This window comes from Podarcis filfolensis, assembly GCF_964270895.1.
Source record: "Podarcis filfolensis genome assembly, chromosome: 3".
NCBI lineage: Eukaryota > Metazoa > Chordata > Lepidosauria > Squamata > Lacertidae > Podarcis > Podarcis filfolensis.
This window is the reverse complement of record NC_139606.1, coordinates 113,519,911-113,545,132: the sequence shown is the minus strand read 5'-3', so window position 1 is coordinate 113,545,132 and position 25,222 is coordinate 113,519,911. Positions and strand designations below refer to the sequence as shown.

Genomic DNA, 25,222 nt, shown 5'->3' with positions numbered 1-25,222 from the left:
GCTAACCCTTGTTCCCTGTTTTATCATTACTTCATTCTGTTTTTTAAAAAATCTTGTGCTTACATTTTCTCTGATAGATGGATTCATTGATTAATGGCAGGGGTTGATTAATTAACACTTTCAGTGTCCTGCTTATGCCTGCTGAATCGATTCTCATTTGCCTGAGTTTCTTTTGAGGATTGTGTTCTGCATTGAACGTTTGCCACCAATTCCAGCCCTTTCCAGTTCCTTCCCACACCCTGGTTTGAATGCAAAAGGGACAGCTTTCAACCTTCCTTCCCCAACACACCACACCCTGGCTCTAAGCCTTTAAAAATTACTTCCAGACTGACAAATTAACTTGCCAACTTGAAGACAGAAGTTGGGGAGGGGGGTTTGATAGCCAAACTATGTGAAGTCCAATAACAGAATGACAGTTGATTGGCAGCTGCGCTATGCTTCTGAGGGACGGCACAATCCATCTCTGTTTTTGCCAAGCATAGAGCTGTTTCTTGTTAATAGAGGTTTTTTTTTTAAAGGAGCAAGAAATAATATAAAGGAATATTCCTCCCCCTCCCGCTTTTTTCCTCAATCACTTTCTGCAGCTCCTATAAAGTGTCTGAACCAGCATATACATAAATCAATTTAAGCCTTACCACAGGCTTTTATGCATATTGGAGTGGTCTCCATTTTCTTACAAATGTGAACTTGTGCATTAATGAATAAACAGGCTGTTTTTGCACCAGCACATGTCTGCAGTGTATACCTGAACAAGTTTAGTTATAATTCCCCCCTCTTAAGGCATTAGGGCTGGCTTTTGAGTCGTCAGGGCGGCCAGTGCCTTGGAGCCCTCTTCAGGCACAGAGCGGAACTACAGCGCAGCATTGGCTCTTCCGATTGGCAGACAATATGAAGCCTGTGGATTGGCTGGACGTGACATAAATATGAGGAATTTGATCTTTTCCTGTCAGTGGGTCAGTTCTGTGATGCTTCCTCAATAGTACTGCGTTATTGTTTTCTGGAGTGGGAAACTGCTTTTCTAGATCCATTTTAATCAGAGTTTCGGCACCGCTTTGTGGCGGTTTTGGTCCTACTTGGATGGTTGTTTCCGGGGGTGATTCTTGAGGGGAGTGATCTTAGGCCCCATGGAGCCTTCAGTGTGGGGTTCCTCAGCATTCAGTTTTGTCCCTTATGCTGTTTAACATCAGATGACACCACTCAGTGGGTTTATGTAGGAGTTTTGAAGTAGTCAGCAATATGCTGAGGACAAACAGCTCTACTTCTCCTTTACATCTGGTGGCAGTGGAGGTGCTGGACCCTCGTCTTGCCTTGGTAATGGAAAGCCAACAAACTGAAGCTGAATCCTCATAAGACTGAGGCAGTGTTAGGCCAGAGGGATGGGAGTTTGCCTGCTCTGGATAGGGTTACAGTCCCTCTGTAGGAGGGGGTACACAGATCGGGGGTACTTCTGGATCCTTTGCTGTCACTTGGTGGCCTCTGTGGCCTCTGTGCAATGCGTTATAGAACAGGCTGCCTCTGAAGATGGTTTGGAAACTTCAGCTGGTGCAGAATTTGGTGGCCAGGTTGCTCATCAGGGCAAGAGCATATTATACCAATCCTGGCCCAAAAGCACTGGCTGCCAGCTAGTTTCTGGGCCCAATTTAAAGGGCTGGTTTTGACCTATGAAGCCTTAAACAGCTCAGGACCACAATACTTCAAGGACTGCCTTTCCCCAATATGAACCAACCTGGACTCTGTGATCATCATCTGAGGCCCTTCCTTATGTGCCTCCTTCACAAAAGGCTCAGAGGGTGGCAACATGGGAATGGGCATTTTCTGTGGTGGCTCCCCATTTGTTGAATGCTCTCCCCAGGATGGCTCACCTGTGCTTTCATTACATATCTTTAGGTGCCAAGTGAAAACATTGCTCTAGAACCAGGCCTTTGGCTGATTAGCATTCTATGTCCATTTAATTGTGTTTGTGGGTGGAGGGTTATTGGTTTATTTTTGTTGTTGTTTTATTATATATTTTGTATTTTTATGTTGTGAAGCACCCTGTAAATGTCAGGTGATGGGCGGTATACTACTACTACTCTTGCACTATAGCACAAGAAAAGCAGGACAACCCTGCCCCAAATATTTGCAATTAAAAAAAGTTACAGGAGTACAGCTGGAGGTTATGAGGCATGCACTGATTGGAAATGAAGCCATATGTTCTCTCCCAAGCTTTTGCAGGCACAAATTGTATTGAAAGCAGGATAGTGTGTTACTGCCCTGATACCATCATGAGCACAAATAGTCCTGATTGTGCAGTGAAAGGGACACCTAGAAGGGTCCATAGATTTGCAAGGCAGTCTCGGGCAGAGATACACATCATGGGAGGTACCAGACTGCTTCTGAAAATAACATCCCTGTGTTACGTCCCCCCCCCCCCACCAAAGTGTTCTACATCTTAACCCCATGCTGTGACATCTTGAATTTTTGTGTTTCTCTGCCACCAGCAGCTGGTGAAGAGGGGACAGGAAACACACAATGCAATGATGTCGCAGCATGAGGTACGCAAAACTCCATGTTATGGGGGCGAGAGGGAGATCTTTAACACGGAGATGCCATTTTTGACAGCTTCCCTATCTCCTGAAACATGTGTTTCCACTTATAGATAAGTCATTGTGTCAACTTCAGGTCCAGTTTGGGAAATATAATAGTTACTTAGTTAGTTTGTTTTAGTTTGCTTAAGTAGTGGCCTGTCTCCTAGGCTTGTTGCAAGGATGAACAAAATGATGTTGTACACCGCTTTGAGCACTTGGATGAGTGATTAGATTTCCTTTCCACAGTTTAAAACCAACGGAAGTGCACCTTAGGAGTACCATTTCTGTGGAAACATATTGATAGGAGAAACTGAGCATACTTTTTATTTTTTAGTGTGCTTTGCTTGTTTGAATTACCGGTAACTGAGCAAAAATTTATATGAACAGAAACAGACAGAAGCATTAACCCTTACAGAAGGGTTATTATATCTGTGTTCCTTGGCTGTAGCAAATAAGCCATTCCATACAATGTGGGGCATTTGGAGTGAGCTGGACAATTCATCTCTATTGCCATCAGATAGTTGTTTGAGTGGTTCACATTCTGCAGAACTGAAAGAGTTGTTGCAAACTTGAAACAGAGGATCATTCAATGGAAGCTTTTGCTGATGAGTTGGTAGGGGGAAAATTATGACAAAAAATGGCAGCAGGGTTAAATATGGCCTTGTAACCATGAGTCCTTGTTTATATCCTTCAATATCTAAATGGAGTTTTTTATAACATGCATATTAATTAAATTTAATCAATTGATTAACCAGTTAAGAGGTAAACGATTACTCAACGAAGAAGATTGATAACCCAAATCATTATGTATTTATAAAACTGTGCTAGTGGAACAGTGGGGCACCACATTTCCTTCTTTGGAGAGAAGCTCTCTCTAGAAAGAGAACTAGAAAGCTCTCTCTAGTGTTTAATCTAAATTTGATTTTCTTGTAGTTTAAACCCAGTACTAGCTTTTGTTTTCTTTATTAGTTTTTCATATATCTGTGTTCCTTGGCTGTAGCAAATAAGCCATTCCATACACACACAAACCTTCTTGTAAGCGCTTGATAATGTCATCATAGATTTTAGAAATTGCCAGTTTAGCTTTAAATAAAGGCAACTTTACAGTGAAGGTAAGAAATGCATAAAACAAAATTTTAAAGTATGCACTAAAATGAAAAAACAACAAAACCTAAATCGGACTTTTCACAAAACGGAACAAAAAAGTGTTTGCCACTTTCCTAGGAGTTATGTCAAAGGAGCCTAGTGGGTAGTGAGTACTGCTGAGTGGGTTCTACCACTGAAAAGGCTGTGCTGCACATATGCACCAGCTTCGCTTCCAAAGCACATGGCAATCAGGCCAGAGTCCCTCACCTGCAGTAGCAGTTGGCAGGGGAGGCAGTACTTACCTGACCTCCCATCACCACAAATAATGAGAGTGAGGGGCAAGGTGGCAGCAGAAGCAGTGCAGTGCAAATGCACTGGAGGAGCCAATCTGGCATTCTCACCGGTGTGTTTGCACTGCATCAACCTTACCCTCCCTCCACACATGCATGCAGGGAATTATAGGGGTGAAACCAATCCTTTGTGAGGCCCAGAAGATGGTCAGAGGTCCTGTGAAGGAACTACCTTGTTGGGGCAGAGCTGACTGCTGCCTAGACACAAGCCGGTGTCTGATTCTGAAACCACTTGGCTGCTCTGAGCTTTGGCAAGGAACAGGAGATATGAATATCATGTATATATGAGGCTGCTACCTGCTTGTCACATTATCAGTGGAAACAACCAGTGGTGCCACTCATGCTGACTCTGCAAATCCTCCCATAATTCTGTTGACATAGACTATCCACAGGTGCCCTATGGTTTGCAGGGAGAAGCACTGAATCAGCAACACTAGAACTCTGGGGAAGGAGTGTGGACAGACGTCATATCAGTTTTAACTCAGGTCAAGAGTATGGATTTCTTAAGGTAGCAAAAAGGCTTTGGATACCGTCCAGCCAAGTTAAGCACTTAAAAGTTGAACTGGGAGAATTAAACACATGTTTAAATCTTCCTTGCTGAAATACATGTGACTTGTGAGTGCTTAGATTTGACTGGAGTGTGTCGGTGTGTGTCTTTTACAGGCCAGATGGAGAAGAGAGAGAATCTAGTGCAAGTGGTAACAATTAATTACTCCCCCACTCTGGTGTGTGTTTCTCCCATTTTCCATGCCTTCAGTACTGTCGCGTCTGAAGACAAGCATTCATTTGACATTTAAGATGAATAAAAAGAGATTCCTGGTTTAGCTTCAAACTGCTGTTCAATTTTTTTTTTATTTAAAAAATCCTGGTAAAGTGAGAAAAAGGAGAAAGAAATGGAGAATAATTCCCTGGCATCTGAGTTTAAATCATTGGGCAAGGGGTCCTCCAGTAACAAAGGACACACACGTCCCATTTGGGTGCTTTTGAAAGAAACAAATTATTGGCTCATAGTATTAAATGGAACTGCAGCATTGTAGCCAAAGAAAACATGCAATCATACAAACAAGAATTGTTATTAATTGGTCAAGTGGCAAAAAGCTAGTAGAGCCCAGCCCTATCGTTAGGTAGGATAAAGACATCCAGATTTGGGGATACCATTAAAAGCAGTGCGGGAAACTTAAGGCTCCGGGGCTGAATGTGGCCTTCTAGCTCTCTCATTTGGCCCCCAAGACTCTTCCCAGGCCCCCCCACCCCCAGTCCCCAGCCATACCCTTCACGGGTCCTGCTTTGTACCCTCCAGTGTTTTAGTCTGGGTGGGATTTATCTTTGACCTATACTAATGTCCCTTTACTTGCCCATATGGAGGATAAGAGGGGTGAGTGTAGAAAGTAGCTAACAGTACAGGTAACATTTACATTTTTTTCTTCTGTCCGTCACTAGCATGTGCCCCTCCCAGAAGGTGACCCTGATGGGAATGCTGCCCTTGGGCTGAAAAACGTTCTTCAGTCCTGCATTATAAGACACCAAATTCCCAGAGGAGGCGGTGGGGGGTGGGGGAGGGAGATAGAGACAGAATACTGTTTGGATTTCTTGCCTCAAGCACCAAAATATCTTGGACAGTAGCTCTGATGGTCTGATTGATAACATGGTTTGCCTATGGCAGCCGTTTCAGCCATTTTGAGGTCTTTCGAAAAGCTGTGCTTGACTTTGCTCAGAAAGTAAGATGGAAGTCAGAGATAAGATGATTCATGTTTGGAAGTGAACTTTGAATCACCTTCGTTATTAGAAGCATGGCTCCAGCTGAGAGTGAAACATGATATCACCCCACCTAGCTTGCACATCTGCTTTGATGATGCTTTTAGTAACTGTGGTTGACCTATACCCATAGAAGTGCCAGGTGCAAATTGAGAGACTGGTCAAGCCCAGGATGCAGCTGGGAATTAACTCCACCAAGTTACTGTCAAGATCTTTTCACCTTTCAGACAGATGTAAGTTATCTGAATGCCTTACAAAATCAAAACCTAGCTGTGGGACAGTCCCAAGAACCCAAACTAAAATTGTCCTCCCTTGGGCATTTTTTCTAGTTTAACAGTTAATATTCTCAGTTTATGGGCTTGGCCTATGAAAGATGACCATATTTATCATCTGGTAGTCATTTCTATGAGCTGACTTAAAGAACGCAGTTGACTCCTAAGGACCAGTCATGGTGCTTTGCCTTAGTTCGGGCAAACTTCTTTCTTAAATCTTTTAATTTAAATTTGAAGCCTCTTTTCCTATTAATCAAGTCACATTTTTTAAACTTGTATCTGTTGGCTGCTGATATAGTAATCTTGGTATGGCCGAGTTCAGATTTCTCTCACCTCTGATCATTACACTTAATTCTTCATATTGATTTCAACATGGATACTTTCTCTTTCCCATGTAAGATTAATCAGTCTTTATATGCTGTAACCTTCTGTTTGTAAGAAGGTTCTCATTTCCCCCTCTCTCCATATTGTTGTTGGTCTGATATTTGATAGAGGTTGGCAAGGAGGAACATGCTCTGAACCTTTGGATCATTAGAAGCTCTTAATGATCCAAAACACCCACCTATCAGCACGCCTATAGGGCTGAGTGGAATGAAGACTGGCATGCTTTTGGACTAAAGTTGGATTGTAGTTGTGAAATTTCTGTGGACTATTAGACTCCACTAGTTTGATCTATATGGCCTCAGGGAAGGGTCAAAGCTCAGTGGTACAGCATTTGCCACCTTCAGTTCCCAACATCTGCAGATCAGAAATCTTGGAGAGCTGCTGGCCATCAGTATAGACAATACTGATCTAGATGGACCTCTGGAAACTGTAATTTTTTGAGATCCTTCTCTTTCAGAGAATCTTCAGCATCCTCACAAAACTATCATTCCCAGGGTTTTTTGAGGTAGCCAAGGTATTGTCCATGCAAGTCTTAATCATCTTTGGCCACTGAGATCAAGGACTGTTTGCTTCCTTGGTTTGGAAATTTTCTAGTGAGCTATTATAGCCCAAACCTAAAATCTGGTTCGAAGTGGAAGGTTGGTTGTGTGGATTATTATTATTTTTTAGCAACTTGATTCAAAGTCATAGGACTGGACAATGAACTAGCAGCTAAATGTGTATAGTTGGAATATGTAGCAGCAATCTTTGAGCAGATCTGCACCATGCAATTAAAGCACACCCAATGTACATTTAAAGCACAAGGCTTCCCTAAAGAATCTTGAGATCTATAGTTCCCCCACAAAGAATTACAACTCCCAGCACCCTTAAGAAACTACAGTTCCCCGGATTCTTTGGGGCATGTGCTTTAAATGTAACGGTGTGTTTGCTGCCTGTGTTGTGTGGGGAAGATTGTTATGGGCTGCCCACTACCGGGAGTGGGAACCTTTTTTTAACTTGGACTTCAGCAGTAAGGGAGGTGCTGCAGTGCTGCATCTGGGAGGAGGGATTGCTGACATGGCTGTTTTGTATGCAGGAGATACCAGGTTTGATCCCTGGTGTCTCCGGGTATGGCTGGGAGAGCCTGCTACCTGAAACCCTGGAGAGCTGTTACCATTCATTGTAGAGAGTACTTAGCTATATTGACCAGTTGGTCTGATTCTGCATAAAGCGGTCCATAGCTTGGTGGTAGAGCACATTCTTTGCATGCAGAAGGTCTCAGGTTCAGTTTCTGGCGTCTCCTGGTAGGGCTGGGAATGTCCCCTGCCTGAAACACTGGAGAGCTTCTGCCAGTCAGTGTGGGCAGTACTGAGGTAGATGAACTAACTAACTTGCTATCAGGCAGCTACCTATGTTCTTACACACAATGGACTTGTTAGTCCATTGCGAATCTAGCAAGTGCCTAGTATCTTGTGATAGTGTTGGGAAACCATGGAGAGCCACTGCTGGGCTCATCCACACTTGCGAGAGGTTTTCCCACCACTTTCCGTGGGAAAACCCACCGTTTATAGCTGAATCAGAGCAAACATCAACCTGTGGAAAACCCGATTGATGTTTGCTCCGATTCAGTGGCCAAGTGTGCGTTTTCCTAGGGGAAAGCCATGGGATAACTGGAAGTGTGGATGAGCCCTATACTGAGTTAGATGAACTCAGTATAAACAGTTTCCTATGTTCCTCTGTTTCACTGAACCCTGAATGGCTACTTCTCCTATAAATGTCAATTGTGTACAGATACTAAAAAATGTTGGACGCTGCCTTTCCTTTCACAAACAAGGAAAGCTTTCCCAAAGCCTGTTGGCGCATTGGCTGGCATATTCTTCCATTACTGACTTGGCAGAATTAAGTGCTTAAATGCTTAGCTCTAGAGCATTTTCCCTCTTGCCTTCCCCACAGCAATGGCATCTTCGCTTCCGCAGTTCCTTCCCAATTGGCCTTTCTGGTTTGCTTTCTGGTGGTGGCTGCTGTGGACATGCCTGGAAGCCACCATAAACCAGCTTGAAAGGTCCCCCCCCCCGTTTCTCCCCCCCAAAGAAAAATTAGAAAAGTGGAGCATTACTTCTTTAATAATGTTTGCTAACTTTTAAAAGTGAACATAGCTTAGGACTGTGGACTAGTTTGTGAAAAGTTTGAATAAATGCAGGTTGTAGGTGTGTATATATACCATTTAATGCCAAAACAGGTTTCTGAGCAGTTCACAAAGTACAAAAAGCAGGAACACAGACAGAAACTACCATCGCCACTCCTCCAATTCCCCTGTTTGGTCACTTTTTAAAGGGCTAATTCAACTTGGGACCCTCCAAAGTAAATTCAGCTGTTTATTGTGGCCTGACTTGTTTTTGCAATCCTAGACAGGCATTGAAAGGATTAACAAGTCCACTAGGCCACTAAGTGTGACTGGCTTGAGCCCCCTTCAAACCAGTGGGTATTTGGGTGAGTGTATTCTGCAGCATATCATTGATGCAGTAATATTTCTTTAATTGTGGATTTATAATGGACTGTCCACACATCATTCCACTTTATTAGTTATTTTGCGATGCTTCCCCAACTTAACTGCATTATTTCCGTTTGAAGGGGCATTCTTGTTCTATACCGAGGTATGAAAAGTTGCAGAAATTCAGTAGGAAACTACAGGGCATGCACAGATTGGAAATGAAACAGTATGTCTCCTTTTGCAGACACAAAACAATATTGAAAACATGATTGCTTATGGCTGCCCCAATATCATCATTAGCGCAAAGAATCATGAATCCACAATAATAAAAAAAGACATCTGGCTGGCTTTGTACATACATTTTAAACTTTGCAAACCTGCTTTGAAATTATCATCCACATTTTAAAAGTGGCTCTCACCCCCATATTGTGTGCTATAATAACCATGGTTTAAAATGCAACCTAGAATATCTGGCTGAAGAACCAACTCTGATTCAAAGTATACCTTGAAAGGAATGACTTTAACTTTATACTCTCAGTCAGCCTGTTTGTAAAATGGAATAATAATGAGTCTAATGTTGGCATTGCAGGGGGGAATGAATGAGTTAAGGATTGTAAAGCACTTAGTACTGGTAGCGTATTTCATGGAATGATACATACTAATAATTAAATTTTCTTTGCTTTGTACATTCATGAAAAAGATCTCATGTTATGGGGTGATTTGTCTTCTTAATTGCGTCCATGTACCAATACATACTCCTTCTAAGCCTCTCTAATGGCAAACAAGGTATCTGCACAGCAGAGAGAATGATTCATCCCACTGTCGATTAGTATTTCTGCTCAGTTTATTACCCACATGTTATTTAGTCATACCTCCCTTCTCTCCCTCTCATCCATCCTTCGGTCTACTCTAAAATGGTCCAAATCGGACAATTTATCTTCAGAGAAGAAAATATGGAAATTGGATAATTGACTGAGACCAAGTATAGGAAACACACTTCACCAGCCTTGAAATAACTGTTCTGGCTTCCCTAGAAATGTCCCCCAGTCCATTTCTGAACACAATTCCAGGTGCTCATTTGCCCTGTTAATGCCTTAAGCGATTTGGGATCGGGGCCCTTAAAGGGCTACCTTCTTCTGCTTGAACCTGCTCAAGTACCGAGCCTGCTGGATCAGGCCAATGGCCTGAGGGTGCTGATCTCACAGTGGGCAACCAGATACCTGTGGGAAGCCCCCAAGCAGCATCACAACATTTCCCCCACTCATTAATTCCAGCATATCCGAGGTCTTTTTTAACGTACTAAGCGACTATTAAAAAGTGTAACTCCCTTAGCTGCGTTCCTTCCTATTACTGTAAGTAGAATTCTCACCTGATTCAGATATATGTATAGACCAGAGTTCATACAGGCTGTGCAGAGTTTGAGTACCGTATATGTGTTCCTGCATCATTCAGAAGGTGGTATGTGACTCTGCGCTTACTCTGGCATTTTTCTAGCTGTTGCAACAAATTCCAGATGAATTTAAGGTCCTGAGAAGATTTGCTGTAGCAACTCAGTTCTAGTAATGGTTTTTGTTTGCTTGTTTGTTTAAAGACTTGCTTTGACTCTATTCCTGAAAAGTTGATAACCCTTGGTTATCCGTAACCTTGGTTAGGCAAGTTCAACGAAGGCAAAGCTGATCAGCATAAAGGCAAAGTCTTCAGCTTGGGGGGGGGGGGAGGGAAGGAAGAGAGAGAGAGAGAAGAGAGAGAGAGAGAGAGAGAGAGAGAGAGAGAGAGAGAGGAGAGTCAAAAACTCTTGTTGTCTCTTGTTGCAAGTCAGAGAGTTGGCAGGACTGCTTCTCCAGCAGGGCAGGGAAGGAGGTGGCACAGCGGGGGCCCTTCTGTCTGGCCCACTCTCTACTCCATGTTCTCATTTCCCTTCCTGGCTCCTAGGAGCAAACACAGTGTGTTTTCTCCCCCTCCTCCTTCTGCCACTTTGGCAGGGCAAAGAGAGAGCCCAGGTGGCGCTCGCCCATTGATCCAGCCTTGACGGAACAGTGCAATGGCTGGTCATGTGACGGGAGTCACTTGCGGGTATCCTTGCCTCGTGGACACTCCCGCTTGCTCTGCTTCCATCCAGACTTGTTGCCTTCAAACTTGGATTCCGCAGGAGCTTCAAGACTGGGGCTTGCCAATTTGTGCAGCATGTGGTGGGAATATATAATAGTGATAGACCCCAAAGCTGCAAGGGAGAGAATGTTACCACCACCAGCAGCAGTGGTTGACCAAAATGTCTTTTACCTTTTTTTGTACTCTTCAACCACCATGGTCCAGATGAAGAAATTTGTGGGATGCATGGATTAAAACTGTCTCAATGGAACCCGTTAAAAGCAAATATTGCTTCCTAAAAATTAAATGTGCTTCCTCCACTTGATGTTCACATCCTTTAAATGGACTGTCCCTTAATTTTTATCATTATCTTTGGTGAGAGGAAGATGCTCTGCAGATGCTCAAACGCAGTCTTCATTCTTCACTAGCGAATTAGGCATTTTCAGAGCCCAGCAGTGTTTCAGATTGGAAAAACTGGGTCTGTTTGGATTGAAGGTAAATTTCCTTATTTGGCACTGAATGTTAAGGTGGTTTTCCCAGTGATTATGCTATTAAAAAAAATCTGCAGGGGGAGATTCCCATTTCATTGAAAGTATTATCTTAGGCACACAGGTACAGTATTGTGCTCCAATACTACCTTATTATTGATGTTCAGTGGGGCTATAGCACAACAAAAGTGGGGTAACCCACCCACCCTGAATATTTGTGGTATGAAAAGTTACTGGATTTCAGCATGAAATTACAAGATGTACATCAATTGGAAATGAAGCAGTATGGCTACCCCAAAACTTTGGTAGGCACAAAATGTATTGGAAGTGGGCTTGCATATGACAAGCACAAATCATATTGAATGAGTAATAAAAAGGATGTCTGGGGAGCACTAGGATAGAGCTATTCCCTTCAGACCCTGTTTGAGCTTCTCCGAACAACCTGGCTAGCTACATTAGGAGACAGGACAAAATCCTACTGACATGCAACATTCCCCCCCCCCCCGCATCCTAAAACTGCATACAGTATTAAGGATCCCTCAGTGTTGAAATGTGAAACAAGGTTTCATGGACTTTAAAATGCTTCCTTCATAAGCTGCAGACAATCCTGATGACAGTTTTGAGGCAGGTTAGGGAAAGTTCCATCCTTGGACAGTGTTAAGGGTCTGCCTCGAGTCTTGGCAAAGCAGCGCTCCAGATTGGCTGGATTAGTATGATTTACTAAACAGAGGCCTCCTCTGCCATGCTTGGCCTGGGTCCACTCCAGCCCTTGCCTAGCAGTAATCCATTGCTTAATTTTCATATGCTGAGAGAAACTGTGCCGTGGCACTTGTGGCTGAAGGGGAACGTAGCCTGGGATTTTGCCAGATCTGCACACGCCTTTGCACTAGAAATTAATAAAAAAAAATCTGTGCCAGGGTAATTCAAACATTGCACAAAGAAAAACTGAACTCTGCATTAATTATTCAAAGCAGGTAGATTTTCATATATTTGCATTTTACCCTAGTTTATTGTCCCCCTCCCCTTTCTAACTACTGCAGGAGATATCAAGCATTTCAAAACGTATTAGAGGCCCAGTCTGTGGGACTTCTAGATTCCCACAGAATCTCAAACTTTTCTTCCAAAGCTTCCTAGTGCTGAATTCAAGACACAGTCCCCAATACTGTGCTTGTGCAGAATGACAATGCACAGCACTGGACACAGGTGTCTTGAGAGTTCGCTTGAAACCGGTTTCTTCTTGCACTCATGGTTTGAGAACATTAATGCCTAGTCAGGTCCATGGGAAATATCTTACGGAAACTTATTTGTTCTGATACAGTCTTGTATTATCCATGCAATTCAGCCATATGCTGCAAACTTTATGTGGAGACCATATAAATCCATGTGGTGACCAGGACAGTGCAGTTTGATGCACTCCACATTTCTGGGTACCATGGCTGCATAGGGACTCTGCAGAGCTCTTTCTTACAAGGGAATTCTGTTGGCATTTCCAAAGGGAATTCTGGGATGTCACTTTTCAAGGCTCATCTTCACAGCTTTGAGGGACAAAAAATAAATAAATGTTTGGGTTTTTTGAAAGCTGAGGTGCTTGGGCTGCTGATTCCTATGTCCGCTTACCACAATCTATGCTTTTCCCCCTGCACTTCCATGCAACAATGAAGTATGCAGGGCCATGTCTCTGGTCAACATGGTTAAGGGATCAACATCCCTTAAACCGAGGCTGTTGCATTTGAGTTTGTTTGTAACTCAGAAGCAGAAGGAGGGAGAACATGGGCAGGTTGCTAGTCTTGCAACCACCTATGGTGCTTCTCCCAAATCCTCTCTTGGAGCAGCCTTTGTGTAGGCCTTTGTGTTTGCAGTTTTTATGCCCAGATGGTTGCAAGCAGATGAGGACATTGAAGAGAGGAGGAATGTGGGAGGGAGGGACAGACACATGATGTGCCTAAGTGTGCATGCTCTCCTACCTAGGCTTTCAGGAGCATCTCTACCCTGAGGTATGGGGGCAGGACCTGCTAAATGCAAGAGAGCCCCAGATTGGGTCCACATATTCGCAAATTTTGATACTGCCTGAGTGCAGCAACCCTCTTCCTGTTTGTGATTCCCAGCACATATTCAGAAGCATACTGCCTCCGGCAGTGGAGGTAGAACTTCGCCGTGGTGGTTATAGCTTTATCTTCCGTAAATATGTATAATCCTCTTCCTAAACTAGGGGGTTTAGGAAACAGCCACACAACCTTTTCTGTTGCACGGCTGGGGGTTGGGGAGGGACCCTCATGCCATTGCAGTAAGCTGACGCCACAAGTTCATGGGGAAAGGGGAGGGAAACAGGGAGACTCTAAGTTGTATAGACACTTTGTACATCGCCCACAGGCTGAGGAGAAAACAGCTGGGAAAGGGTATCTATTGTATGAAGGGTTGAGTTTGGATGGTGTCCATGCTACAAACAAAATATTGCCGCTTCGCGTTGTCCTAAGCAAAAGCTCGCTCACTTACTGTTAAATTTGCCCTTCCTAGTTGGACCCCTCCTTCCAATCCTTAATGCATCAGCAATCTTGCATCGACTGTTAAAACATCTCCAGGAGGTAAAATGGTCAGTCAATAGCTTTCATAATTAATCAAGTACTAATAGACAAATTAGAAATTGTGTTTCTTCAAAGCAGGAGGTAAATCACTCATGGATTTTAACTGTCTTTCTCGCCTTGCATTTTCTTTCTTTCTTTCTTTCTTTCTTTCTCCCTCTCTCTCTCTCTCTCTCTCTCTCTCTCTCTCTCTCTCTCTCTCCCCCCCCCCCCACCATACAGGAATGGTAAAAGTGGAAACTTGTTTTTCATCTGAGCAAATGAAGAAAAATATTACATTTTATACTTCAGTAAATAAATGAAGCCTTTTCCCCCCTATGTAAGAAATCGATAGTAGCCTTTACAACAGTTGAAGATGTTATGAAGAAAGTCATTTACCAAATTATGGGACGTAAGGCTTTTATTGATGACTGTAGGTTAGAAATTTTGGCATTGTGAGCACTGTAATATAATCTGCTGCCCCAACAAGAAGCTGAATGAAATACAGATTATATGGTGAAACTGCAATGCATCATTTGCTATTAGTGGACTGGTAATAATTACCAGTTTCAAAGCTGCTCCCCCCTCCATGTAATCTTTACTCTCTGCCGTAACAGCCTTTCTCATTGACATTATGATTATACCAGCTGCCCTTCTGATCCAGAATATCTAGTTGATGGGAATGCTAAAATGCAATTACAAAAACTGTTATGTTGTATCCTCATTATAAGATACAGTGCTATTTCCACTGACCTAATACATAAACTAGCAAAGCAGGGGTGTGTTGCATTGTTAAGCAGACCAGAGGGTGATAGCATCACTTGCTGCAGTTTTTATAAAAAGCTTCTAGCTTATAACAGCAAAATGAATTGAGAACTATCCACATTGCCAACTGCTTTGACTTCCCTGTTGCCTTCCCCACCCCACTTTGTCCTCTCTGGACCCTCACCCAAAGCCCACAAACAAGTGTTCAGAAATCTGCATGCCCAATTGAGTTTTCCTCTTTCCAGAAGATTTACGTATTTATCTGCTGCCGTCTTCAGCGCCCTGCGCTAAACATCACAGTAAGGTTCATTAAAAAGCTGGCATTGGCAGAAGAATGAAATGTTAAATATTATTCCAAAGGGGTTCCTTTAAAGCAACCAAAATGTTAAACACCTGCCCAGAGATGGCTGAATCTCTCCTTTTCTTCCTCCTTCCAATTCTCTCTCTCTCTCTCTCTCTCTCTCTCTCTCTCTCTCTCTCTCTCTCTCTCTCTCTCTCCCCCAATTCAGATTGTCAGACTAAATGTATAATAATAGAGAAACCTGAAGCTACGAGCAGGGGTTGAGGGGGGGCTCTGTGTGAGTCGCAGTAGACATAACTGTAAAGCTGCCTGCCTGTCATTTTCCAAAGTCATTTATTCAACACATTGTATAATGAAAATCCCCCTTATAAAGCTTTTTCTTCTCCTTCTTTGAAGTGAGGAGGAAAACAAGAACAATGAAGATCACTTGATAGGGGGACTTCAGCGTTTTTCTTTCAAAACCCATCCACTTCATACTTCCCTCCCTCCTCTCTACCCGCACGTACATTAGGCATATGTTTGGAAACCTAATTTTGGCATCTACTGTCTAATCTTGTAAAAAAGATTTGCCCACAAGTGGGTTATATTGAGTGAGATTATAAACACCGCCGTAAAGTAAATCACAGGTCAGCCTAGAAGATCAGCACACAGTCAAATACCATTGTAAGCCTTGCTTGTTCAAAGACTAGTACAGTATATAGAAAAACACTGTGTGTGTGTGTGTGTGTGTGTGTGTGTGTGTGTGTGTGTGTGCGTGCCCCCATGCATTCCCAGGAAGAGCTCGGCAGTTTCCGCATTTTCAAAATGGTTTGTTAATGTCACAATTAGCTGCCAAGATATTTATTTATGCTAATTTTTGCTGTCCTCTCAATGCCCCCATTGTTTTTGGTGGAAACAGACCACTGAAAGAGAATAATAAGGATTTATCCCTTTTACAGTTTATTTTTTTCTCTCCAATTCATATGATGCTGCCTTATACTGGTCAGACAGTTGGTCCATTTTGCTTCAGCAGCACCCATCCCAAAACCTCATAGATAGAGAGGTATTTCCTTGCTTCTAAAGAACCTTTATGTAAAGATGCTGGGGATTGAACTTGGGACCTTGACATCCTCTCCCATCAAACCACAGTCCTTCGGCATTTTGTTGGACTGCATTTCCCATCATGCCCAGCCATTGGCAAGACTGGCTGGTGTTGATGGGGGTTAAAGTCTTAACCATTTCTGGAGGGTCATGGTTTCCTCATCTCTGGCCTGGCAGAACTGCTATGATTATGACAGTCCTGTCCTAATGGGAGAAGCAGTATTTCCTTCAGTGAGCACATAAATGCTGTGAACTTCAGGCAGGCGCCCTTAAGCATCTCTGTGTCCGTGCATCAGGGCTCCCACATATTTGTATAAGCTATTTATGGATATATGTCTGCTGCAGGTGTAGCAGAATTGCAGTGTAAAATGTGGAGTTGCTCTTGGGAATAGCAGCACCAGGGATTCCCAAGCGGGCAACTACCAAGGGGTACAAAGAATCGTTGTTGGTGATTGTCCAAGCTACCTGACCATTTGCAAGGGAAAACTAAAGAGGATAAGCATCACTGCCCTTTTCTGTCAAGGGACTAGACTTAACAAGTAGATGGCAAACAACAACAACCACCTTCCACTGATGTGTGTAGGATTGATGGTACAAACTAGTGGGTACTTGTCTAGCATATGGGGTGACTTGAGATTCGCTATGGAGTTTAGGGCTTAACTAGAGTGCACAACTAGTTGCGTGTAGCCCTATGTTAGTGTGTAGCCCTCAGGTGTGGTGGAGGATGCTGACCAATCACCAGCGCTGAAGTAAGAGTTAACTGCAAGTCCAGAAAGCAAGGTGGGAGGACCATCTCGTCCTTGCCTCAGGCTGCTAAACGTATTGGGCCAACTCTGCTAGGTGATATTTAAATTACAGTACACCAAGGAATTCAGTGTGGGGTAGCAGAGTAGACTTAATACTGGGTAGGGCAAGGTTGAGATCCTACAGCCAGAGACGTGAGGTTGCCCCCAAGATTGGGAGGGCGCAATGCTGTTGCGCGTGTGCGATGTCATGCGCATTGTGGAAGGCCGAGTGCTCTGGTGGAGATGGCCACTGGACCTGCGGTGTGTGACATCACATGCGCATAGGGCTGCCTGAAGATTGAGGGGGCCCACCCCTCCTAAAACAAATATTGAGGGGATCAAGGTGTCTCGGCCCCCAATAGTTGGCACGCCTGCTTATTGGCTGACCACGGACCAGTCACATGGTTGTTATCAGTATAGCAGGAAGCGGGACCATGACATACTGGTTAAAATAAATTGTTACTTATACAGTAGATAGATATATCAAATTTCAGATATATAGCTGCATTTCAAAATGACATTTACAGTCTTAAGCATTTTAAAGAAAAGCAAGATGGCTCCTGTAGGTTTCTTCTATTTAGCCCCTCTAAATTTGGATATTCAGCTAGTTTCTTAGCCAGATGTTGGATCCAAGTTATCCAAATCCATTTTTATCTAGCTATCCAGCCATCTGGTTATCTAGATTTGTTTGGGTGACCCATAAGCCAGTTGGAGAAAGAAAGGCTGTACTATATCATATATTTCAGGCTTCATTTTCTCAGCTGACAGCTTGAAACAAGGTTTTTTACAGAATAAGTTTTTTAAAAAACAAAAAAACAAAAATCACATGCTTCCAAATGAAGACTGGCATATAATTAATTGGCTTAGGTTCTGATCCTATGAGATATGCACCCTTATCTTTGGCATGTATTTTCATAATTTATTTAAGCAGGACTTACTTGGAAATAAGTACGGTTAGGATTGCAACACTAGACCATAACCATGTGCACTAAAATACTTCTTTGGAAGTAAACCAGAAAATGTATATTTAAATAATCTCATTAAAAATTAGTGGAGGTACCTAAATTTGAAGTTTTTCAATGCCCATAGGTTAAATACTGTTAGGATCACAGTATCCTATGATCCTCCAATAATGGATCAGATTAATCCCATGAGACCATAGCAGAACTACTCCAAATCCAGAGACTTGATACTTCTGGCTTTAGATCACAATTATAACAGTGCATATCTACATAGCAGTATGCCTCACTGAGCTCAATGGGTCTTACTCTTAAGTAAACTATGCTTAGGATTATGGCCACAATGTGCATTGGTATAAATTGGACTAGGATCAAGGCCTTAGCTATATGTGGAGTGTATCTGCTTATGTGTTAAAATGTTTGCACTTATTGCTGAAGTTTATTTCTGAGGAAAGGAATGACTTTCAAGAAAGAGTAAAAAGAGTCAACAAATACCAGGCATATAAAGCAGAGGTTTATAAAATTATTCATGATGTAGAAATATGAAATACTAGAACTTAGGGGTCATCAAATGAAATTGGTTGACAGATGATTGGGGATGGCTTTAGAAAAGGATCAGACACAATCACAGAGTTGAGAGGTCTATCTTGATGGCTAAGTGGGATCTTCATGTTCAGAGGTAGTTTGTCACTGAATGCCAGTTCCTGGGGATCATCAACAGTTAGAGTTAGCTATTGCCTTTAAGCCCAGCTTGTGGGTTTCCCGGAAGCATCCAATTGGCCATGGTGGGAAGCAGGGTGGGAGACTAGAAAGATCTTGGGTCTGGTCCAGCAGCAGGTCTTGTCTGATGTTAAGGAAGCTATTTGGTTATTAAACATTGATGCTACTGTGGTGTTTTGTTTTGTTTTTTGCAGGTAAAGATGAACCCAGCAGCTACACATGTACAACATGTAAACAGCCATTCAACAGCGCCTGGTTTCTCTTGCAACACGCACAGAACACTCATGGATTAAGAATCTACTTAGAAAGTGACCACGGAAGCCCCCTAACACCGCGGGTTGGTATCCCATCAGGACTAGGTGCTGAATGCCCTTCACAGCCACCGCTCCACGGGATCCACATTGCAGACAATAATCCCTTTAACCTCCTTAGAATACCCGGATCGGTTGCAAGAGAAGCTTCAGGTCTCGGAGAAGGGCGCTTCCCTCCCACGCCGCCTTTGTTTAGTCCCCCTCCAAGGCATCACTTGGATCCACACCGCATAGAACGCCTGGGTGCCGAAGAAATGGCCCTTGCAACCCATCACCCCAGTGCCTTTGACAGGGTGCTGCGACTCAACCCCATGGCCATGGAGCCCCCAGCAATGGATTTCTCCAGGCGGCTTCGGGAGTTAGCTGGAAACACCTCTAGTCCGCCATTGTCACCGAACCGGCCCAGTCCTATGCAAAGGTTACTGCAACCATTCCAGCCAGGCAGCAAGCCACCCTTTCTGGCCACGCCGCCTCTCCCTCCTCTTCCCGCTCCTCCCCCTTCCCAGCCTCCCGTCAAATCCAAGTCCTGTGAATTTTGTGGGAAAACCTTCAAGTTTCAGAGCAACTTAGTTGTCCACCGCCGCAGCCACACTGGAGAAAAACCTTACAAGTGCAACCTTTGCGACCACGCGTGCACTCAAGCAAGCAAGCTAAAGCGCCACATGAAAACCCATATGCACAAATCCTCCCCAATGACAGTGAAGTCTGACGATGGCCTCTCCACGGCCAGCTCCCCAGAGCCTGGAACCAGTGACCTTGTTGGCAGTGCTAGCAGTGCCCTAAAATCCGTAGTGGCCAAGTTTAAGAGTGAGAATGATTCCAATATGATTCCAGAAAACGGGGATGAAGAAGAAGAGGAGGAGGAGGAGGAGGAAGAAGAGGAAGAGGAAGAAGAAGAGGAGGATTTGACTGAAAATGAACGGCCAGACTATGGGTTTGGCATTAATCTAGAAGCAGCTCGTCACCATGAGAACAACTCCCGGTCTGTCGATGAGAACCGCTCCATGCCGGATGTCATGCAAGGGATGGTTCTGAGCTCCATGCAGCACTTCAGTGAGGCCTTCCATCAGGTCCTTGGAGAGAAACATAAACGAGGGCATTTGTCCGAATCTGAGGTACATAGAGACACTTGCGACGAAGACTCGGTAGCTGGTGAATCCGATCGCCTCGACGATGGCGCTATTAATGGTCGGGGGTGTTCCCCTGGTGAATCAGCCTCTGGAGGTTTGTCAAAAAAGCTGCTCTTGGGTAGCCCGAGCTCCCTAAGCCCTTTCTCCAAACGCATCAAACTTGAAAAGGAGTTTGACCTTCCCGCAACAGCTATGCCTAACACTGAAAATGTTTACTCCCAGTGGCTAGCTGGGTACGCTGCCTCTCGGCAGCTAAAAGATCCATTCCTCAACTTTGGAGACTCCCGACAATCGCCTTTTGCTTCCTCCTCTGAACACTCCTCCGAAAACGGAAGTTTACGCTTCTCGACGCCTCCTGGGGAGATGGATGGAGGGATATCAGGCCGCAGCGGTACAGGAAGTGGAGGGAGCACCCCGCATATTAGTGGTCCAGGCCCTGGAAGGCCTAGTTCAAAAGAGGGCAGACGCAGCGACACTTGTGAGTACTGTGGGAAAGTCTTCAAGAACTGTAGTAACCTCACTGTCCACAGGAGGAGCCACACTGGGGAAAGGCCTTATAAATGTGAGCTGTGTAACTACGCGTGCGCCCAGAGTAGCAAACTCACCAGGCACATGAAAACGCATGGTCAGGTGGGGAAGGACGTTTACAAATGTGAAATTTGTAAGATGCCTTTTAGCGTGTACAGTACCCTGGAAAAACACATGAAAAAATGGCACAGTGATCGAGTCTTGAATAATGACATAAAAACTGAATAGAGGTATATTAACATGTCCCCCTTCTCCTCCCTTTCCCCAACCAACTCCCCACCCCACCCCCACCCCACCCCGGTGTAGAGATTTTCTAGTCCCTTGTGAGTAAAATAATGGAAGCTAAGGATGATATTAAGAAAGTGCTAGTCACCAGCACACCTGTTTTCATTTTCATTTTTCATTTTTTTAATTTTTTCCTCTTTTCGTTTCTGTTTTCACCATTTGAATGCATGATCTGTATTGGGGGCAATACTACGCAAACTTTGAGCCTTTCTCTTGTGCAATAATTTACATGTTGTGTATGTTTGTTAATTTTTTTTAAAAAAATTAGACAGCATGTATGGTATGTTATGGCTGTTTTTTTAAAAAAATTGTCCCCTGATTGGTTGCTGAGCAAACAAAATGATAATACCCACCCACCCACCCACCCAAATACTAACTCAGACAGCTATGTACCCATTTCCTGTAATTTTCTAGGAAAAAGAGAGGGGGGAGGAAAATCAGAATGAAAACATTTTTTAACAGAACCAACCATGCTACGTGCATTCTGTGACACATATCATGTACAGTTTTGTTTTGAAATGTATAGGGGCAATGTTCTTTGAATTAACCCTCTCTGGACGGATGGATAACACTGAAAAGGGAAAAGGGTATTCCACAGTGTTATCTCAATTTCTGTCTTTAAAAGGATGTTAACGTATCAGTTGTTTTTGTGGTGGGGGAGGGAAGGGAAAAAGTAGGCCTTTAATTGAAAAATAAGGACATAAAAGAAAAAAAGGTAAATTTGTACTATCATTTGGTTTAAGAAATGGAAATCCGAGTGCCTTGAATCTATTTAAGCCATGTTGGTGGCAACCCTACTTGTTCTAAACTTGTAGCTCAACTTTCGCACTGGGCAATGTAAACGAGTCCTTTAGGACCTAGCCGATAACTCTATATTGTATTTCTCACAACAGTGGCTACCTAAATCAAATAATTAAGAAAGGAAACCCAATACGTCCTAGTTAATCATCATTCGATCCTACCCATGCACTCCTGTTCCAACTAACCTCCGCCCAAAGTCACCTAATTCAAAGGGTTGTAGCCAGTCTTAGTCCTACTTAAGAGTAGCTCCGTTGAAAAGAATGGACAAGACTAATTTAAGTGCATTGATTTCAGAGGATTTACTCTGAGTATAACTTAGTTGAATACAACCCAAATTGATTCCCCTCCAGAGTATTGAAAACATCCCGGGACCATTGCAGATGATTTTTCTCTCATCCTGTTACCCAACCAGTACCCTGTCTCCCTCTCTTTGCCCCGCCCCTTGCAATTTTGAGATTCTGATCATTATTCTGATGATTAAAAAATAAGAAGAAAATGAATGTGAAAAGTGCAGAAGGCCTTGAAAGATGATGAAATACACTAGGAAGAAAATTCATGTTTTAAAGATTTTACCAATATCTTTTAGTGATTCTGGCACACAAAAGGACACAAAACCTAAAAGGAAGAAGAATGAAAATAAGTAAATATCCGAATTAAGTTGGTTGTCAACTTGACAATCAAATTAGAAACGTACAACCTTGCATACCTACCGCATATCAATCTATTGATCTCTCTCTCTATATAGGGAAAGACATATAAAACAGTCCGGCAATAATATTTTACTGAGTGTAACACGTAGCAAAAAAAACAAAATAAAAAACATACAGTGATTTATTAGCACAATGTGGTACTGCTTGCCATTTAAAACTAAGAACAGGTTATAAGCTAATATTGATATGATGATTAACTATGAACTATTAAGATTTGCCTTGAAGTGTGACATTCTGAAAAAAAAGAAGAGAGAAAGATAATTTAAAAAGAGTAGCAGAGAGTATGTCTGTGCTCCCTAAAAGTTGTACTTCATTTTGTTTCTTTTTACCATATGCTATGTGCTCGTTGTGTTGACATGGGAAAAGGATTCATTGTTTTTATGATTAAGCTAGGATCTGCCCCGTTGGATGTTCACATAGCACTTGACTCTGCCTGTTGTGTATGTCTCTTTTTCCTTTAATCAGAGGTACACAGGTTGAGTATAAAAAAAAAAACCTTTTAAGACTGCTCAGATAGGACAATTTAAATGCACTGTACAATTTTCCCAGTTTACAGGTCTCTATACTTTTAAGGGAAAAATTGCAAGATTAATGAAAAAAAATTAAAAAATATATATGAGCATGATCTCATGATGAGCATATAAGAAACTCTGCCAGCTTGCCGTTTTACTTGACTTAATGACTGGGACTCAACGTTACGGCGCTGTGAATGGGAACAGGTCGTACAATTATATAAAAAATAACGAATGATTGCTCTCACTCCTACAGTGCAAGGATGGGTTTGGTTTTTTTTGTACAAAACTTTTTAAAATATAAATGTTATGATTTTTTTTAACAAAAACACTTCATTTTGTTTAGGGGAGAAAAAAACAAACTTGTATTTTAGGGTTCATTGTCTTGGTGGTGTACAAGACCTGCTCTTCATTGAAAACCAGTAGTGGAAAATCCTATGCCTTGGTTATATACACAACTCTTCAGGTTGTAAAATAAATACATTGGGGAAAGGGTTAAGAATATATAGTACTTAAAATATAGGAAAATGCACACTCCTGTTGGTTCCTATGCTAAGAAGAAGAGAAAACAAACAAACAAACAAGAAGAAAAACACATTTATGGTCTCTTTTTTCTGTAATTTCTAGAATGGTATTTGAATTTAATGTTCACCTAGAGTAGGCACTATAGTATTTATAATGAAGCTTGTATTTTTAACTGTTGCTTGTTTCTCTTTAAAAAAAAGAAAAGAAAGAAAAGGTATCATTGTACCTTTTTTTGGTAGTGGAAAAACACACATACACACATGCACACACACACACACACACACACACAAAACAAACAGGCTGCCACAGTATATTTTTTTAATTTGGCAGGATAATATAGTGCAAATTATTTGTATGTTTGAAAAAACCTTTTTTTTTTTTTAGAAGAAAAAGTGTGACATTGTACAGATAAGAGGCCATATAATGGCTGTTTTGGGGGGGGAGGGAGGGTGGGGAGGAAAAAAAGAGAGAGAAAGAATCTGTTTGAATGTCGCACTTAATGAGCGTTGCAGATGGTTGTACATATCAAAGGGGGTTACTTTTCTTTCCGCTGCCATATTGTATGCAGTAATGCAAGGTGATGATGTTGGTTTGTTCCGTAGTGTGCTCTTTCGTCCCCTTTTTTCTTCTTCTCTTACCCCTTTACATTCCAGCATCTTTAAAAATAAAAATCTTCATATGCAGTAAAAGGAGAAAAAAAATTAAAAAAACTAGAACGAAAGGAAGAAAAAAAATTTAAAAGTTTTGCAGGTTTTTTTTTTCCATTGCCAAAAAGAAAAAAAAATTAAATGGTGCTTTATATATTTAGATCGGAAAGGATTTCATATGCAAAGCATATTAAAAAAAGAGAGAGACAGAGAGAGCGAGAGAGACAGAGAGAGCGAGAGAGAGAGGAGCCCCTCTGGATACGATACCTTTTTTGTATATGGCAATGCAAAATATTTTGTTATTATGGGCCTTTTCTATTCCTGTAATGAAAGCTGTTTGTCGTAACTTGAAATTTTATCTTTTACTATGGAAGTCACTATTTATTATTGCTTACACGCTCTGTTCAGAACAGAGGCGTTGGATTTGATCTTTGTTTTTTTAATTGTTTTTTATTATTATTATTTAGATGACCAAAGGTCATTGGCAACCTGGCTCTTTATTGTATTTTTTCTTTTGGTTTTTGTTCTAGTCTTTGTTAAGTTCTATTGGGAAAACCACTGTCTGTGTTTTTGGGGTTTTATTTTTATTTTTTATTTTTTTATTTTTATAAATCGGGCAGTTGTCTGCATTACCCTGTTCATTCACCCATTTTGTCCCTTAATTGAAAAATAAATAATAAAAAAATAAAAAAAAACTGCTTAAAGTACATTCCATAAGCTTTGCGTGTCCTCATTTGACACACTCTGTAAATTTCCCTCAGCAAGAGAAGCAGCTTTTAAGAGAAGACCGCGAGGTTTTCTTCATGGGGGCATTTTGATGTACGTATTAGTAGCCTAAAGACCCAGAAAGCTCCCTATTTATATCACAATAAAATGCTTTGCCCCTGGGAACAGTGTCTTGTATTAAGAGCAAAGATCTTGCTTTATTTTATTTTTCCAGCGGAGGGGACCTTTCTTTTCCATATGGATGTCCCCCCCCCTCATTTCCCCTCTTAAGAATGGAAGATGAACTGATTGGCCACAACATCCAATTCATTCATATTCGTCTGTGACAAGGGACTCTCAGCCAGCCCTCCCCCTCAGCCCCCACTTCCTGCACCATTACGTACAATCACAGACAAGCTCAGAAACGGAAACAATATGCA

General features: G+C 42.3%; 1 protein-coding gene and 1 long non-coding RNA gene across 4 annotated transcripts in view; both read left to right on the top strand.

Annotated features, from left to right (window-relative positions):
- Positions 1-25,222, top strand: part of LOC310758873 — a 536,128-nt gene that overhangs the window by 318,109 nt on the left and 192,797 nt on the right. The window lies entirely within an intron of this gene.
- BCL11A (BCL11 transcription factor A) overlaps positions 1-25,222 on the top strand; it is a 247,539-nt gene that overhangs the window by 207,843 nt on the left and 14,474 nt on the right. For 2 of the 3 annotated variants that reach the window (XM_083605097.1, XM_083605096.1), the window contains one exon: positions 18,823-24,140. In XM_083605097.1, coding sequence (XP_083461223.1) covers positions 18,823-20,825 — 2,003 coding nt within the window. In that variant the 3' untranslated portion in view covers positions 20,826-24,140. Of the gene's footprint in view, positions 1-18,822; positions 24,141-25,222 lie in introns of those variants that run through there. The other variant, XM_083605098.1, reaches the window with a different exon arrangement.